Raw genomic sequence first — 19954 nt, 5'->3', positions numbered from 1 at the left:
CTCAGTGGGATAAGATGATGGAATCAATTTTATGATTCAGCAAGATCTGTTTGAATTTCCTGTTTAAATTATGTTCATTTGTTGCTCTGTTGATGAGTGTGGGCTTTTTTTATGATCAGTGGCAGCTGATGAGAGGCAGGAAATTGCATTACTAGGTCAGTAATCTTGGATCATTCCCAGCATATTTTCTAACATTGCTCTTAATGGTCTTTTGCATCTTATGAATTACCAACAGTGAATGGATATCGGCCAGATTCATCAGTGGTTCTCATTTGGTAGTCTGCAGATGTCTGCAATCCATGCAGTTAATTTACAGAATCAATAGCATCATTTGAATAAAATCCTCAACTTATGAAAAGTGATGTGTATTTTGCAATATCATTGTTTATTAAGGATAAGGGCAATCTCTACATCATCATATTCTTATTCTTCTTTTCCTGTTTCCAGTCTTCTAGCTCATGTTGTGAATCAATGAGCTGCACAGTTTTCTATCTCTCCACCACTCCCTTCCTTCCTCCAATATTTCTTCTACTTTTACTCCTCTCGTGTCTATACTCTCCGTCACCGTATCCATCCACCTCTTTCTGGTCCTTTTCCGTTGTCTTCCTCCTATTATATTTTCCGTAAATACTCGCTCTGGAACTCTATCCTCATCTTGTGCCTGTATCATTTCAACTCACCGGCCTCTATCTTGTCTTGCAGTTTAGAGAATCCATTTCTCTCTCCAATTTCCTTGTTTCTGATTTTATCCCTTCCTCTCTTCCTAATTATTCCTCTATGGAATTTCATCTCAGCTGCTTTGATTCTGCTTTCATCACGTTTTGTTGCTGTCCTTGTGGCCACCGCTCATGTCAAAACTGGTGTGTAATACAATGAGTACAGAATATTCTTACATTTATCTGGGATGTCCCAGTTCTACACTATACCTCTCACACAATGGTAAAACCCATTGACTTGTTGGATCTTCATACACTGATGTCTTCAAATATATTTGGCTCTCTCTTCATCAATATTGTAGTTCTTCTATATCTGTTTCTTCACACACACACACACACACACACACACACACACACACACGCGCGCGCGCGCGCGCACACACACACGCACACACACGTGTGCGCGCGCATGCACAATGAGCTGTTCAACATTAAAAACTTCATATCTGGTCCGTATTGAAAGGAGATAACATACAATAAAGGGAAATTGGATTGGATTGATCCACCTTTTTTCAATCTATATATATATATAAAACTAGCAAGATACCCGTGCTTCGCTACGGCATTATAATGAAATTTATAATTGAATGCTTATTGTTTTATACTTAATCTGCCGAAATTCGCGATCTGAGTGGTTTTCTAAGAGAATCCGCCAAAATTCGCGATCTGACTCGTTTTCTAATAGATTATGGCAACTTTCCTCCCATTTTTCAATCTTTCTTTCCAGCAATCGATTTTGTACTTCCCGGGCTAGGTCCAGGTATTCCACCCGGTCAGTTGGGTCCCTAAATCTTTGCCATCTTTTCCTATAAGCTTTTTTAATGTAGAGCATATCCTTGAGGAGATCCGGCGTGGTGTCGTCTTGGGTGCCTTGGCAGTACTGAACCGGCGGCCGGACTGCAATCATAGTCATTACCCATTCAGGACCCGTTTCCAGCGCGGTCCGCACATTGTTGTTGTTGTTGTTGTTGTTGTTGTTGTTGTAGTTCTGGACTCCACAGCAAGATGGAAGACCGCTACTTGGCAGTAAATTACATCTGCTGCCATTGTCAATGATGACAGTATGACCAGCACCATTGTCGCCCGTAGGCAAGTGCACGGACTTTTGGCGATACGAATGACACACTTCCGTGCATTATTGACCTTATTAAGAGGTGAACAATTGCACAGTCAATCTCATTCCTATCGTTTATCTCAAATGTGTTTAAATTTTTATTTATATGCCAGAAGAATCTACTTTAATCTAAGAAGGTTCTCCAAAGGAAAAGATGGCTCTTGAAAACGAACCCAGGAAAGATTAAAAATGATCGGTTTATGATCAGAATAAGTACATTGAAAATCCACAGCCTGTTTCCAGTCATTCAACCGGTTCAGTAATGGAATGAATAATCCCCCAGTTAGCGGCGAGGATAGGAATTGTGCTGGCTGCCGAAGCCTGTCGCAATCCTCTGGGGCAATGATTAATGAATGACAAATGAAATGAAATGAAATGATGTTGGAGAGTGCTGCTGGAATTAATGATGATGGGGAAAACCGAAGTACCCGGAGAAAAACCTGTCCCGCCTCCGCTTTGTCCAGCACAAATCTCACATGGAGTGAACGGGATTTGAACCACGAAACCCAGCGGTAAGGTGCCAGCGCGCTGAAACAGGGCTGACATTTTTCTTGTTGACTTTCAAATGAAAGAAGGTAAATCCAGATACTACAGAGGCACTCTTTGATAGTTAATATCTTCAGAACAAAATGATGTATCATTGCAATATTTGCATGGTAGCATTTCCTTCATCTAACAGATGACTTGATTTGTATTGATAAGGAGGATTTTATAAATATTTTCATTTGTAAAATGATAATAGTACTCAACCTTCAATATCCAAATTCAAAGAAGGGATGATAGAATGGAAACAACAGTTTACTTATGACACGAGTAATGAGGATTTTGACAAGGTTGATAGTAGCCAGACCTCCGTTTTAGCCTCAGTACCGGGTGAGTTGGCCATGCGGTTAGGGGTGCGCAGCTGTGAGCTCACATCCGGAAGATAGTGGGTTCGAACCCCACTGTTGGCAGCCCTGAAGATGGTTTTCCGTGGTTTCCCATTTTCACACCAGGCAAATGCTGGGGCTGTACCTTAACTAAGGCCACAGCTGCTTCCTTCCCATTCCTAGGTCTTTCCTGGTCCATCGTCGCCATAAGACATATCTCTGTCAGTGCGACATAAAGCAAATAGCTTTAGCCTCGGCAGTAAATTGAATCACCCAGCTCATAAATATTATCAGAACAGAAAATGTAACGCAAATACATCTGGACAAAGGAAATTTGGACATTCAACCAACCCTAAAAGGGTGACAAAAACAAGATAGATTGAAACGAAGGAGTCCTCTCTCCTCTTAGAGTAGACAGAATGTGGCCAAATTACAATAAATAAGTATAAACTGCAAAATGTTCAGTTTCTTGTGTACTTCATTTCTCCGATTTTTTGTATTCTTAATCTTGTTGCTAAAAATCAACAAAATATATTGCTGTATTTGCTAAAAGCTGCAATTCATAATAAAATCTTGTCCTTTAGTTGCAAATGACCTGGAACACAAATGTATAATGGTATCATATTATTTGCAACTAAAGAATAGAACATGAAAAGATGCTAAAATCTGCCGCTCTCTCAATGGACTCTTTCAACTTCATCTTATTGCACATTAATGAAACTGCTGATGATCTGAACAAAGCCACATATCTCGTGGTACATACACATTAAGGATCATAGCCTACCAAGACCTCTCATATCAGACAACTCCTTGGTTGGTCTCGTCAAACTGAGCGAACGCCATTCCTACCCTCAATACTGAATTACATTCCTTAGACTGGCTGGGAATTGAATCAGGTCTGTCTGGGTAAGAGACAAGCATGCTAACCCTGCCCCACAGAACCGGCTTAAAGGGAATTGAGCTAATAGCACACACGTTCCCAAGCAGCCACCATCTAAGTACTGACAGAGCTCATTGTTGCTTAACAAAGGTGATCAATGAGAACCAGTGTATTCACGTCATAGGGTCATTGATAGTGAGCAATGGCGACACAACATCAACAAAAAAAGCAATGTGACAATGGAGGAAGACTATCAGGGATTCTGATCCAATGAGCAGTGGTGGCAAAGACTTGCACTCTATCTGCTCGGTGAAAGTGTGAGAGAGAGACAGTCACAGCAGGCAGGGGTAAGCAGAACTGCATTTGTGGTGAAATTGGACCGATGAAGCAAAATGTGCATTCATAGCCCTTGTAATCAAACACAGCGTCATGTCAAAAAATAATATGATGTATTTTACAATAACACTGCTTTGCATGCAGTGGCATACGTTCGCTTTTATTTTTTATTCTTAGAAAAGCAAAGAATACTGTGATCTGAGAAGTTTATTTACATTAGGAATGTATAATGTGTTCTATGTTTGAAACAGGGGTTCATGATACAATCAACTGCACAGAGTTACAGTTTTTAAAGTCTGTTAAACCCCTATGTTGCCAGGACGTGGTCAGTTTTGTAAGAGAAAATAAACAGTAATGCTCACATACAGAGATGGAACTAAAAATTGGTAACTTTATCAGTTTAACTATGCAGTTAATGATATTGCAGTTGAGGAAGTATTTCATAAAAATTTTAGGACTTCAGAAATATTTTACTTGAGCTGGGTGTTGCACTGCATATCTATGAGCCCAAGTTAGAAGTGACAGAGAACATTCTCAACCAAAAGCAAGGAAGATGCAATAATAAATTTATGTCAGTCGGTCTAGAGCCCTTTGAATACTTGAAACCTCTTTGAAAACAGGCAGCCAGACTGCAAGGCCAAGGAACGCTGTTTAGCCATGCCTAGAGTAGGACTAACTGGACAACATGGCATGCACAAAGTATGAGGAATTGTTGTTTGCAGTGTTCCCAGGTCTAAATATGAAATAACAACAAATAATATCAGACTTATAAAACAAGTTTTCACTATTCTAGTAGTTTAAAGTAAATTATTTCCTTACCACATCAAGTCGCCTGAGGATGCAAAGATGATAATTGCACTGCAACATACAAATGTCATAATTATAAATCATTTATCATTTAATGGGAAAGGAACAGTGCTATTTAAAAATACACATTCAGTGTATCAAAGACAGTAAGTTAGAAGAAGAGCAGAAACACATGCAAAGGATAAAAACAATGACTGGAAAGAAAGAGCTGAAGAAAGGGGAGGTGAAGATCAACAAGAAAATGCAAAAGGAATGACTGCAATTTCACATCTTGTTACCTACATAGATGAGCTCTTTGCTTGTTGATACTGGTTCATCCCGGTCTCCAGTGAACTCATTTCAGCTTTGGAGCATTATCACAGTGTCTTATACATTGAAGTGTGGTTCAGTAAACTATATTATAATTTCTTGAGGTCAAACCAGTCAGGTCTTATTATTGGAACATCATGGACTGAACACAAGCATTTGCAAAGGCCTTTCCTCAAATAGTTTAATACTGTAGTAGATTTAGAAATTTACATACTGTTTCATTAAAAAGTGTTATTCGTGAGAAGATACGAGATTTTGGAGTTCTGCACAGGCTACACCTAGTATGAACGTCTAGTGCTCTGATTGGCTAAATCAGTAATAGAATTGCTCTTAGGTAAAGTAATAGTTCAAACACAAACAAACTGATTACAGTTGAATAGAAATTTAATAAAAAGAGATTTACATCAAATGTTCAGAGAATATTTCCAATTACACGAAACAACTGCCTTTTGCATTTTTAAAAACCTGATGATATGGGAATTGTTACTGAACAACACGAGGCCTTTAAAGACGATGCTTTAAAAAAGTCCAGAATATGTATTTCGTTCATATTATTTTGAATATAATATTGTAAATAGTCTACCACGATGATATGCGACTCCCTTAATAATCTTGGGTCTAGGTTCACACATGCTTTCCATCCCTACTGGACATTTTATAAGATCTGAACACATAAACAAAATAACAAATCTGTTATGCTTCCCTTAGTGCACTGTCACTGCACTGTCCTACATAAGGGGCTTGCAGCAGTGTCTCAACCGCGCACTAGCCGCCAGTGTCTTGGAAAGGTGTAGCAATCCAACTGATGAGCCCACTGCTACATGGGGCGAAAAGCTGATAATTTCACAATTGAAGAGCCTAAAGAGCTTAAATGTTTTAACAAACAAATTCATTTATATCACCGGAGGGGAAGAAGTACTGAAGTGTAGATGAGAAAGAGGATAAGGTAAGGGTGTATTCTGCCCGAAGGCAGGTCCGAACCTCCGCAGAGGTGTGCCTGAGCCATAGTTTACGTGCGGTAGGGTGGCCAGTTCCTTTCCGCTCCTCCATTCCCTTAACCCCCACCAAAAGTGCGTGGCAACCCATCCAGTGTTGACCACGCCCAGTGTTGCTTAACTTCGGAGATCTCACGGGATACGGTGTGTCAACATGGCTACGGCTGTTGGCATTATTTGAAAGAGCTTATTAATACAGTCATGGTTCTCAGAAAACTACTTTATCAAGGCTGAAAGAAAATTAAGAAATTTATTTCTCTTAATATTATTGAAATGTTATGAATGCTGTTTGGTAGAGATCTAAGATTAGTTATTTTATAGCATGCAGAAAGAGCATTTAGGTTTAATTTTTCTAGCAAGTTGTTTTCTTATCAATCATATGATGATACTTCACTCACAGTTCGCTTTCGGTGTCTTCGCACATGTTTTACTGTAGTTTCCATGGTCATACTTTCTGTTGTAGGAATAGTAGTTGTATCTTCTGGCATTGTTGTTGTTTCAGTAGTAAGGTTCACCATTTCCATTTCATCCTTGTCTGTTGTAGGAGCTGCAGTAAAAAAGCATTACTGTCTAATCTTAGGACAATGCCACACAACAACAATAAATTATTAGAATACAGGTAGAAAAGCAACTTCAAGAAGCAAGAAAGCTTGCAGTTTTGTTGATGTGATGATCATAGCCACATGAGCTTGAAGAAAAACAGACTGATTCTTGTCTAAACATTTCAAACATTTTGAGTCATATACAAGGTGAAACAATCATGTAGGTCAAACTTTCAGGACACAATCCTCACACATAGAAGAAGAAAATATTGTTACATGCCAGCCCCATGGTAGCTCCTTTCTGTACTTCCAGGAAGGGGCTGGTGACTCAGACGACCTGTGGGGTGGGGCCGGCCTTTCCATGCATTGTTCTCAGCAGCCTGCTTACCTGCAAGTTCCTTGGAGATTCAACGGGAATGCTCTGCCTGTAGTGAAATTGTGAAATTTCTGGATCAAATCACACGAGCTATAAAAGGGGGGCCTAGTCGCCGACAGTCACTCAGAGTTGGACTCCGTGTGGGAATCAGTGTTAGAGTGAGCGACATTTGGGCTCTGAGGTGGAGCCAGTGTGTTGGGATTTGGTGGCTGGGCTGAGGGCGACAGAGATGTTGCCTGTTACTAGTGTCCCACTGAGGTTTGAACCAGGAGTTCTTATTGTGGTGTTGGAGAGACAGTGAATGTGTAACTGGAGGTGATAGAACGATAGACTGTACTGTGTGATTCTGTGGACTGAGGATCGCCGTGAGCCAGCGAGGAAACGTACTATTGTGAGTGCGAGGATAAATAGACATGTGTTTATGTTTGCCGTTGCGAGTATCGTCCTGCTGTTGAATACTGTTGAGCTGGTTCAGTTGTTCAGTGCATGGGACTGTGCAAAGTACTGGACTATCATTGGAGTCAAACCGACGAACAGTTGTCGTGTGTGGTATAGCCAGGGGCACTGTGTTCAAATCCAGTGGTCTTCACACAGTGGCTGTAGGAGGTGACTGGACTTGGGGGAATGTGAAAGTAAGGATCAGTGTCCAGGTAAAAGAACGCGCTGGACACTTGCTGCGCCATAAGGTAGAGGGACTTGTGAATAGACTGGTAATTAGTACGTGTGGCCGTTAATAACTGGTTAGAATTGTTTGTGTTTGAATATGTGTGTGTGTGTACATATTGGGTCATCCTGAAATAAATTAGAGTAATGAAAGAGATGGAGTTTTATTTGTAACAATATGTTAAATGGATATGGGTCTGGAAACGTTTTATTTCTACTTTAGAATTCATTTTCTACAACTCTACATAGTACATTAATCATGGGAACACATAAGAACAGAACGTATCAGAATATGTCATGTGAAATGTTCAAACTGCCCTCCGTTAGCGTCAGCCCTTTTAAGAAAGTCTGTTTTGTTTTATATCCTTGGAATAAGAGCTTTTAAAGTTGAGGGAAGTCTGCTTTTGTCCACATGAGTAATGTTTTAATATTTTATGGAAAATGAGGATTTATTTATTTAGTGTATGGCCCATACAATCAAGTTGAGTACAGAAATAAATTATACATATTTACATACAAGAAAACAATGAACAAGGAAAGACTCCTTACAACTGAATGTCAAGATCATTGATCCACTGTATTGCTTCTGGAGTTGCCATCAGAAAATCCACTTTGCTGCCTGTGTATGCCCGCGTTTCACACACTCTGACAATATGGTGTATGGTGTGTCATGCAGGTCTGGAAAATGAGGAACATGGGAAAGATGAAGTCTGAGTTCCAAAGTAGAATGATTGGTTGATGCAGAGTATTATTAGTGAATATTTCAGACACAAAAGCAAGGTCAAGGAAGTTATTTCCTCATGTTGGGAAACTGCATACTTTGTGGAGATTAAACCATCTCTAAAAGGAAGGAAGCTTCCTCGTTAACATCGGTAAGGATAGGATTAACAGATCCTCAATCATCAGAGGCACAGGCTAGTTGGAAATCACCGCACTCGATAATAGTGTCATTTTGTTTTGTTACATGGTGAATTCAAGCTAGGGTTTCTTGTAAGTCCGTGAGACACAGTAGCAGCAGAGAACATAAAGCATTTGGTTAGGGGTTGGCGTGGTCTTCACAGCAACACATTCCTAACTTAATTGCTCATTAGGTCAGGTTGTTGCTCTGTGTTGACTGTTCAAATAAAGCTGGCAGGCTTGAATTTATTTGACCGTGGCTTTATTGATAAAATTATACCTGATCACCAACGCTCTTTATGTTTTCTTTTCAAAACAAACTGAAAACATATTCATTTAAACTTTCCACCATACAGTTTCCTGTACCAGGTGTTTGCATAAGTTTTTGCCGGTTTTTGTGATAAAGAAAATGCGTAATTTTCAAGGAAAATTAATTTTTTGTTTATTGAAAATATTGGCCATCGGCTTCTACACACTTCACTCATCTTTCAGGTAGGAATACCACGACAGAAAAAATGCTTGTCTTTTGCAGCAGACCACTCGTCGAGCCACTTTCCAACTTCCTCGAAATTGCTGAAGTGCTGCTCTGCGAGCACGTGTCCCATTGATGCGAAAACATGATAGTCAGATGGCACCAGGTTAGAGAAGTATGGTGGGTGCGGAAGAATGGCAGGTTAATATCAGGTTAATGTCAGGTGAACAAACTGATGTATGCGTCAAATTCATATGCTACCTACTTTTCACTGGCACCATCTCTTAGTGAAACCGGGAAAGACTTATGCATACACCATACAAATGTACAGAAGCTTTGATTGCTCTTTTTTGACCTGCAGTGTTTATAATTTATTAGATGTCAGTTATTGTTTTAAAGGGCCTAACAGCTAGGTCATCAACCCATATCAGGTATTAATGGAAAGCATACTCCTTGTGGCAATATCAAATTTTAATTCATACTATCTGTATATTGGTACTCGAGCAAGCAGTAAATAGACAAGACCAAGTTGAAGCTCACTTACCAACAGATGTGCACTCTGGATCTTTAAGTTTATCCTCCATCATACACTCCTTCTCAATTTCTATTATTTCAGCCTGTCGTGGTGGACACATGGGGGCTATCTGCAACATAATATTACATTATATTCAGTATTAATTTACCACCAACGTGACAAGGTAATGTGAATGGTTTGATCCTAGGCCATGCCAATTCTCTATAGCCACTCCATAATATTGTTTCAATAATGCTTCATTTATCATTTGCTGTAACTATAAGCTCACCGGACAAAAAATTAGTTATGCACAGATGAATTGTTAAGCCTGTACAACAGATAGCACAGCAAACGAGTTCTGTTTTCAACCACACGTGCGCTTCCTCTACATGAGCATAAGGTTGTAGCGATCAGTGAGACATTGATGTTTCAAGCGGACAGTGTACGTCAACGTGGGTAGATGTAAGCATGTGACAGAATTGCAAAATGGAGCAATCGTGTTTGGCCATGCCCATGGCCAAACGGTGTGTGAAGTTGCTGGATTTGTTGAGGTTTCAAAGCGGACTGTTCAACAAGTCTACAAGCAGTGGTGTACTAGACGTGGCCACGAAACACAACGTCTGAATTGTGGTCGGAAAAGGATCTTGACTCAGTGGGACCAGAGACACGTTTCACAGCTTGTGAATCAAAATCGCTTCCAAACCCGACAGGTGTAATGAGGAAGCTCGGCTATCGCGTAGCTATGTGCGATGCAGAGATAAAATAGTATACTGTATTAGTAGATATATATAGCTCAAGCATACATGTGCTAGAAGAAGCAGCACGATATAATAATCATAATAATAATAATAATTTACTGCAGAATTCGCACAGTGAGAAGGAATAGGATCAAGAGAAAGTGACAGGAACAAGAAAAATCTTGAACTTAACAAAGTAAATAAGATATGTATTTAACAAATAATAAAAACAGTAAACATTTCTCAACAAGTTTAGTAAATCGCAGACAAGAGTTTGCTAGACTGAAATATATAGAGGAAACTTCGAAAGACAAGGAGAATGTGCCACATTTACAATATAGATATTTAGAAATACATCAAAACCGTATGAATAAGTATTAAGGGTACAATGAAGAATAATAAAAGTCAAAATAGAGGAAGGTAGCATTGGTCTAAGGAAGCAGATATTGTGATTTCAAAATTCCATTGTCCGTAGTACAGTTTGTGTTTGAAAGGTTTTAGTCGAAATAATGTCCTGCATATATATTTTTGATGCCGTAATAAGCTGGCAAAACTAAAGTTCAAGTGGGGCAGATGGCCCAATGAAGAATTTAATGTCAAAATATCATTATGATAAAACTTGCTCACCGGATAACCTGAAGAAAATAACAGTGCAGATGGTAAATCACAATATAGAACGTAGTAGTTGTATGGGTGCTTCCACCACTCCGTAACGAAGCCAGACTCAATTTTTAGAGCGGTGGAGCGAGATTATATAGTCGTACAGAAACGTCGAGAAGAACAGAGAAGTTGAAAGCCAGCATATTCCAGAAACGTCATAATCACGTGTCCAATAGAGGTTAGCGCAAGCACACACACAGGCGGAGAAGGCGGTGCGTGGAGAAGAAGATGACGTCAGGATCACGTGATGAACAGAGTAGGCAGACGACAGGTGAGCATAGCAGAAGAGTGAGTGAAGCAGTAGTGGCGTGATCGACGAAAACCAGCATGCGAAGGTAGGAAGTATACGTAGCAGTAGCGGAGATTGTAACACAGGAATTGCTACAGTCAGTGAATGAAGATCCATCATAGCCTGTTAGTGAACGAATATTGCAACGGGAACTGCATGCAATGAACGTTTGGAGTCGGTCACCTTGCAAGAGGCCATTGCTCACACAGGTACATAAAGCTGCGCATCTTCAGTGGGCTAGAAATCATCAAACGTGAACAGTAGGTGACTGGCGGAACATAATGTGGTCTGACAAATCACGTTTTTGCCTGTATTTCAATGACACACATTGTCCAGTGCACCGAAGGCCAAATGAACCATTTTAACCTGTATGTGTGCAAGGTCAGGTTCAAGCCAGAGGTGGGTCTGTGATGTTTTGGGGGTGTATTCTGTATCACGGATTGGGCCACTAACATGAACCAGCATGTTTACTTAAACATTCTGGGTGATAAGGTGTTGCATTTTAGTCAACATCTGCATGATGAGTATGCTATTGATACCCCGATTTTTCAAGATGGCAACAGCAAAATTCATCGGGCTGGACGCATATGTGACTGGTTTTATGAAAACTCCCCCACCCATATTACATCTCAACTGGCCTGCAAAATCACCTGACTTGAACCTCATTGAAAATCTGTTGGACATGTTGGAACAGGAGTAAAACGCCGACATCAGCATCCCCGCAATTTGATGGAATTGCGCAATCAAATCCTCAGCGAGTGGCTAAACCTGGATGTGACATACCTACACAACCTTGTGGGCTCGCTTCCTAACCAAATCCAGGTGGTTATCAAGTCCAGAGGCGTAGTTACATGGTATTAAATGATGCTTGTAACGAATTCTCCAAGGGTGATTAATTTTTTGTCTCAGGGGCCGATGACATTCAATGTTAAGCCCCTTTAAATAACAAGCATCGTCATTATCATCAATTTTTTGTCTGGTGAGCTTAGATACATTTACTAGGATATATATCAAAATTATGCAGTAGATCAGACCACTTTTACACGCAGAAGTAAAGGGAGAGCCAGAACCACTGTCACAGCAGCAATATTCTCCAGTGAGTGGATTGATTTGATACAGGGCTGTTTTCTTTCCATGATACCGCCTTTGGGTCCAAATTGGCTTGTCATTCTATATAATGTCTCAACAGAGAGCCCACTGCTTGCCAAAATGAACATAAAACATTGCCAAGTCGAGTTACAGTCTTTGTTTCTGCATAAAACAACACTGTCTTCAGCTACTGGTCATGTGTCAACCTCCTTTTGTCCATTATAATCTCTCCTATAACTGGAATCTAGTATACATGTGCTGCCATCTGTCAAGTCATGTGTGAACTAAGGCAACTTATCACAAAATGACATAATTTTGAGCCCAGATTTACACATATCATCAGCCATTTTTTTATAAGGACATTTTGTGTGCCACCCTATATATGGATGATGCGAATGGTGATACCCTTTGTTCTTTTAATGTTTAGATATTTTAAGAAATAAACTATGGTAAATTGTAACTAAAAGATATTCTACAGAAAAATAAGCCAATACCATTTTTTTTTCACAGCAGTGAAAATCATAAGTGTACTCAATTGGAAACACATTCTTTTTTTTTTTTTTTTTTGCTAGGGGCTTTACGTCGCACCGACACAGATAGGTCTTATGGCGACAATGGGGGAGGAAAGGCCTAGGAGTTGGAAGGAAGCGGCCGTGGCCTTAATTAAGGTACAGCCCCAGCATTTGCCTGGTGTGAAAATGGGAAACCACGGAAAACCATTTTCAGGGCTCCCGATAGTGGGATTCGAACCTACTATCTCCCGGATGCAAGCTCACAGCCGCGCGCCTCTACGCGCACGGCCAACTCGCCCGGTGAAACACATTCAAGGCAAGTTACTATTATTAAACGGAACAGCACTAGTTTTATGTTCCCTAATAGATAGTGCTAGGCCCAGTCAATTCATTGGTGCCTCTCTCGTATGTGGTAGTTTCTTGAAGTTCTGTTGATCATGGTAAATATTTTAATTGGGAAAACACTCCATCTTGTGAAAAATTTCATTAGAAAGTCTGCTTCTTTCATCTTGTGAACAACTACACAAGAACCTCGTTTATCCAGATTAAGCGAGACCGGAACTGATCCGGATTATCAAAAATCTGGATAATCCAGAAAAACTAAAAAAAGCAAATACAGTACATGTTATACAATGTACTCAATTGGAAACACATTCAAGGCAAGTTACTATTATTACACGGAACAGTACTATTTTTATGTTCCCTAATAGATAGTTGTACAGTAATACCTTTTCTCAATTGTACAAAAAAAAATGTAAGAACAATTTTCTCACATTTACGACTCTGTTTTATGCACTAAAATAATGTGTGAGGTTTTTCTGTTTAACATTTGTATGCGTTTGCGCGCAGCACAATCACGAAGACATTTTACTAACATCAGTTCTGCCGGTGTGGTTTCAGTCTGGGATTCTAAACAGACCATCAGTTTGTCCAGCTTTATTGTTGCCTCTCCATGAGTCATTGTTTCTTCTGATGGAGCACCAGTTTCATTTTCGAATTCACCATCACTCTTGTCATTACCTGCCGAGCAACAAGAGGCAATAATTTATTCATCTGTCATAATGCCTGAATTACAGTCATTTTTCAACCGGTCATTTACGTCATTCACATCTACGTCCGAGCATCCGGGAGTGCGTGCAAATGTGTCAAAGAACTCAGAAGAGTCCACGGTTTCCCATTCTCAATTCCAGGTGAATGCTGGGACGGTACCTTTGATAGACTGCAGCCGACTTACTTCCAATTCCTGTCCTTAACTATCCTTGGCGGAAAAGACATTCAAGAAGAATCAACCCCGTAAGAAATACTGTACATGTAAATGTAAAATTTTATTATTTTCAATAAACAAGGTTTTTGCGTACTGTCTCAACATTATAGTTCATATTGATACTACATTAGAATCAGAGGCTAGGCTATGAATTACAACATAAAATTATGAAAACATTATATATTAGTTTAAATTTTAAACACTGCTGATTTTGCTGTATTATAAGATATGTTACTTTTACTGTGGCCAGAAAATGTTTTAATGAAATTATATTATGTGACAATAAAACATAAGCTCCACAACAGAGAACCACATTAAACACATGCAAAGACAAGTCTAAACTTGATTACACCTGCAGTTCTGCTTGAAGCACGAAATCACAAAGACAGTTAGCTGTTACATGTTGAAAGTCTCATGTTGGTTCCGTATTGACATCACTAAACATATTATACAAATATAAAAGATCCACCAATTAAATACACTATTTATTCAGATAAAAGTTATTACTTGAGAACAAATACTAGTACATGTTTTGTTCACTTATTGGACATCTTCAGATAATACCATCAGTATCAACACATCAAATTTTTTTTTTTTAAGACTTTAGTGATTAGCTTGCCATTAATGTGTGTGATGTTTTATGACTTGATAGATGCACTTTCTGTTCATATTTTAAATTACATTTCATTCTAGATTTTAATAAGTCATGCACTAGTTTCTCCATAGATCTTAATTCCATTATTCTTTTTAATAATTCAGTGTAAATGGTTTAGTGGAATAACTTACCAAGGGAGATGTTCAATAAATTTCCAATTTCTTTGCAATAATTTAAGAAAAGGCTAGGAAAACAACAAATAGGGAATCTGCCACCTAGGTGATGCCCTAAATCCAGATCAGGATTTGATTTGATTCGATTCAATTTGATTTGATTCGATTCCATTCAATTCGATTCTGATGGTATTAGTTGAAGATGTCCTCTAAGTGGACAAAATATGTACTAGTATTTTTTGTCAGATAATAACTTTTATCTGAACAAGTGGTGTATTGAGTTGGTGGATCTTTTGCATTTGTATTCATATATGACAATTAGCTGCTTTTCTTATAAATGAATGTTGAGTGTTAGCTGATTTATCCACTGGGTACAAAATTCCAAGCTGCTGTAAATCCTTGTGTACACTTGTTTACCCTTTGTATATTGAGAATATTGTAGTACCGGTACTAAACAAAATCTAGTCGACAGTGTTGAAATTTATTTTTTGAGAGTAAGCCGATTTTTTCTTTGGACTCTTCAAATAGTTTATTATGTCACATCTTCAACAGTCAGAGAGTCCACTGAGAAGACATTCTGGAATGGTATGCACTTTAGAAAGGAAGGATAGAATATTAATTGCAGAACATGATGGCATTGGCTCGTGAACAGACAAAGATTTTCTTATGAAGATGTGGAGCAAAGTTCTCTGAAAAACTAAAGAATTTCCTTGTTTTCTAACATGCAAAAGTTCAGTAGCTTATTACCATTCCTTGGAAAGTGATAACCCACACAGAACTATCTATGATTCAAGCCTGGGTCTGTCCTGCTCTTGAGAAGCAACTGCTGTACTATCTTGACTGTCAGTGAAGTAAAGAGGCAGAGGCAGATAATCTGCTAATAACAACAGATAAATCTCATAAGGGAAAGCAGTGTGGCAGTGGGTATTAATGAGAATGAGGAAAACTTATTTTATATCAGTGCTTCTTTTAAAAGATGGATAAACTTACTTTTGCTTGTACTGTTATGTTGTCATCCTCAGAACCTGTAACAGACATAAAAGTTTATATGAATATACAATGCATATTAATATCAGTTCATTCAAATTATCTGCCATGATTATTATTTTAACAGAAAAACTAATTAAATTATTTCCCTAAGTATTGATTTAAATTTGTTAATGTTACAAAGTGTGCTATCTGTAAATAAGGTGCCGTTGACATAATTAGTTCACATATTAACTTGGTACTTATCAAAATAGTGCAAGATTTAGATATCACAAACATCCCGCACACAACAGCAAATAAAACTTTCATACAACAGCCCTTTAATGTTGTCGTTCTCATCATTAGGCATTCAGTTGATAATGAGTGTAACGATTATCTTCCAAGTGCATCAGTGTTTTCAGATATGAGTTGGCCATGCGGTTAGGAGCACGCAGCTGTGAGCTCACATCCGGGAGATAGTGGGTTCGAATACCACTGTTGGTAGCCCTGAAGATGGTTTTCTGTGGTTTCCCATTTTCACACCAGGCAAATGCTGGGACTGTACCGGCCACAGCCGCTCTTCACATTACTAGGCCTTTCCTCTCCCATCGTTGCCATAAGACCTATCTGTGTCAGTGCAACGTAAAACGATTAGCCAAATAAAATAAAAAATCAAATTTCCATTTTTTGATGTTTTTAAACTCTATTGAAGTTGTAACCTGACTGTATTTCAAGTCTAAATGGTCACCCTCATTGAAGGATGGATGATTTATTTCTATACTAAATCTCTCTCTCTCTCTGGCAGTTATTTCTTCTCTGATTTTCATTTCTCTGTAATCTTTTCCATCGGACTAATGCCTTTATCACTGGCTTTCAAAATGTTATGAACTCTCATAGACAATATGTCACCATACTGGGCAATCAGATGCTAGATCCTCCCAGCTGCCAACTTTAGAATTATTTTATTTCCTAATTACGCTCACCATCCTTTAATTAAGAATACATCTTGCATTGGATGATGTGTATTAGGTTAGACATGCAGCCGACATGGCCAACCCATCAGAGTTGAACTTTCATAATCATTCTTTCATTGCTCGTGGTATTAACCTCTTCCAAGACACTGATACTTGTTCAGTAAACTTTATTATTTTGTATTTTTCAAGATATTTTAAATGTTTTCTGAAAGTATTCCAACTCTTGCATTCATAAGCAAGTGTTGGTATTACCAAGGCATTAGCTTGTTCTTGACACTGAGGTCTTGCTTGGGAAGGAACGTATTGAGGAAACGACTAAACACCACACTAACTGTAAGTGCTGCAAGGACATATTGTAAATAGGGAAATGAAAATAATATTGGGATGTTGTGATTGAAACATGAAATAGGAAAGCAGTCTACACAAGTCTTATATCGATGTAGCATTGCTGACTTGGTTGAGTTCTTCTGGCAGGATATTTCACACCTCACAAAGAACAGTACAGATATCTGAAATTGTTCTTGGTGGAGACTATAGCACGACAAGTTGAAGTATGACCGTGGAAACCAAGCAATATAGCACTAGTTCCATCACTGGGTGTGACAGAGAGAACAGAGCGAGTATGAGAGAGTATGATATAGATGTTGATTCCCATAGGGAACCTGAAATACTTGTCCTGAATGAGTAATGTCCAATAACGGACATTGGTATTATAAATTTACTCATTCAGGATAAGTATTTCAGGTACCCTATGGGAATCAACATCTATATCATTTGATGGCCAAGCAGGCATCAATTTTTGGTAATGAGACAAAGTCTCTCAGTGCATTAGCACTGTTGGTGGCTCTAAGTAGCCTATGCAGAGGCCTCCACAGTATGCACTAGCCATGCATCTTGGTGGGTGTGCTAAGTACCAACTGATGAGCCCAACTTAGCACACGGGGGCGAAACACTGGCAACGAGGTATGGGTTAGCTGGAAAATTCATAATGTCCAATAACAGACCATTTATATTGGTATTACGAGAGAGTAGACAGTGAATGTGCTGTTGCTATCTCTCTCCCTTCACTATGAGGAACTTTGTTTTTAGCACTTGCCATTACTTAATGGAGGTAATACACTTCTGAAAGGGTAAAATATCATATTCCAACAAAGACGTCAGTAAAAATGTCATACTGAATATAGTGCAACACCCAGTATATGAGAGTTGGCAGCACGGCTGGTCAGGCCTCGTTGTTGGCAAACTGTGCACAGTGACAGACAAAGCACGGAGCTGGAGCACTTCTGTGGTGGGTTAATGGAAATATCTTCCGTAACAGCTAGGTGAGGACTGACCTGCCGTTACTATTCAGCACCACTCGGCAATCTTCATTTTGATTGGCATGACGAGACACTCCCTTGCACAGATTAGAAAACTACTAGTCTTCCATGACCAGGGAGGGAGATATTCAAAGTTCACATTGGTTGCGAGATTTCATTGGGAGTTGCCAAGCTGTTAACAGGCTGAAATTCATCTTCTTACCATTTGATTCAAACTTCATTGTCACTCTGTGACCTGGATTATCTTCCCCTTGAAGAAATTAATCTACCACTTGTGCTCTGTGGAGACAACATTATTGGTTATTATTAAACTCTTAGAAGTATAGAGTAGGAATTTTAAAGATGATCTGATTTCTCAGTTCTCTCCATCTTTGAGCATTATCAGTATCTCTATAAAATAGTGAAGATCAGTAGTTTTATTCATTCATACTGGTACCGGTATACCACTAGCAAACAAGCTTACCATTTTCTTGGGTTCAGAATGGTTCTTTCTCTGGTGTAGATCATCATGTGATGATCGTTAGCTTATGAATCATTCTGGGTTCATTTGGGAAGAATGCATAGTTCCACTGATTCTGATACTTCTTCCCCCTATAACTGGAGGCAGTAGAACACATTCCCTGGCTGTCACAAGAGTCAACTGGAAGATCAAATGCAGGGGCACCCATCTTGGCAATCAAGGGCCCCCTTGCTGAGTCTAACATTGCCTCCATGTACTTGTGCTAGTCTCTTCACTTTTATTTTTTCTATCTGACCTTTCTCGGTCACTCTTTTTCTGTTCTGACTCAGACAGTATTAGGTACAGTATGCAACGCACATACCTTAGTAGCCGTTCCCTTTCCTATGCCGATACTTTTATTTTCCAAAGGCTTGCACCTCTTCCATTTCGCCTCTGATTAGTGTTAGAGAGGATAGTTGCTGGTTGCCTAGTTGTAATTCCTCTTTAAACAAAAACCACCACCACCATGACCTGATTACTCCACAAATGGATTCTAGCATTGGCTTTCAGTTAACAGCTCCTAACCCGTAGGGTAGTCTTCATAGCCTAGGGATGATGTTTTCTGGCACACTGATTATTATTCTGTTAGTAAGACCATACACACTAGAGGCAATTCAGCATTACCTCGTACAGGGTGTTCAGAACCAGGGTCACACATGTTCCGCCACCTGGTGGACCTGGCACCTAATAGTTGACTGACAAGACGGTCTCAAGGCCAAGTTGTACTACTCCATCCGTTAGTTGTAGTAGACTGGGGTTGTATGGACATGTCAAACGTGTGATAAACTAAAGAGCAGTGGATGTTCCTTGTTGAGCCATATCTTTTAAACAAGAAGTAATATGAAAAATGTTTACATAAAGTTACTTCCATTATCCAGAGGCTCCTTGGCCTGTACTGTAATGTGACTGTTTAAGAAGCGGAGAGAAATAGGCGAGGAAGAAGCGGTGTCCTAAACAAGCTCTCACTGAGGAATGGCTTCAAAATATCCCAGCGAGGATGAAAGTGAGTATGGAGCCGAAAATTTCTCTATGAATTTTATGTTTTTGTTTGTCAATATCTGCAATTTTAGAATGAACTTCTAAAGTTAAGGTTTCTGATGCATATAGAGCTTCTCATAGAATAACTGGCCTTTAGCCCTTCAACTTTCGGCACAATTGAGAAAATTGCTTAATTTTACGTTTTCGTAGTGTGGGAACCGCTACTTTATCTGTTAATAAATGTTTCCAACATCAAAAGAACTTGTTCACAATGCATCATCCTCCTGACTTACTTTTGTTTCTTGGTGGGATTAAACAACGTATAGTTGTAGAACAAAAAATTCACCACGAGCTATTTGTGTGTAAAACCAACTGCGAGTTTTATGCTTTAGCCCCCTTCTGCAGCACC

The 19954-nt window shown here is 39.2% G+C and overlaps 1 protein-coding gene across 1 annotated transcript in view; it reads right to left on the bottom strand.

Moving 5' to 3' along the window:
• LOC136879033 (uncharacterized) overlaps positions 1-19954 on the bottom strand; it is a 106799-nt gene that overhangs the window by 26431 nt on the left and 60414 nt on the right. The window contains exons 3-6 of the mRNA XM_067152760.2: positions 15800-15834; positions 9521-9620; positions 6425-6573; positions 4735-4773 (exon numbers count right to left, since the gene is read on the bottom strand). Of these exons, the coding sequence (XP_067008861.2) occupies positions 4735-4773; positions 6425-6573; positions 9521-9620; positions 15800-15834 (323 nt within the window). The remainder of the gene's footprint in view (positions 1-4734; positions 4774-6424; positions 6574-9520; positions 9621-15799; positions 15835-19954) is intronic.

Source organism: Anabrus simplex, chromosome 8, assembly GCF_040414725.1.
Source record: "Anabrus simplex isolate iqAnaSimp1 chromosome 8, ASM4041472v1, whole genome shotgun sequence".
In the NCBI taxonomy this organism is placed as follows: Eukaryota; Metazoa; Arthropoda; class Insecta; order Orthoptera; family Tettigoniidae; genus Anabrus; species Anabrus simplex.
The sequence above is the reverse complement of the archived record's forward strand: the minus strand, read 5'-3'. Positions and strand labels throughout refer to the sequence as shown.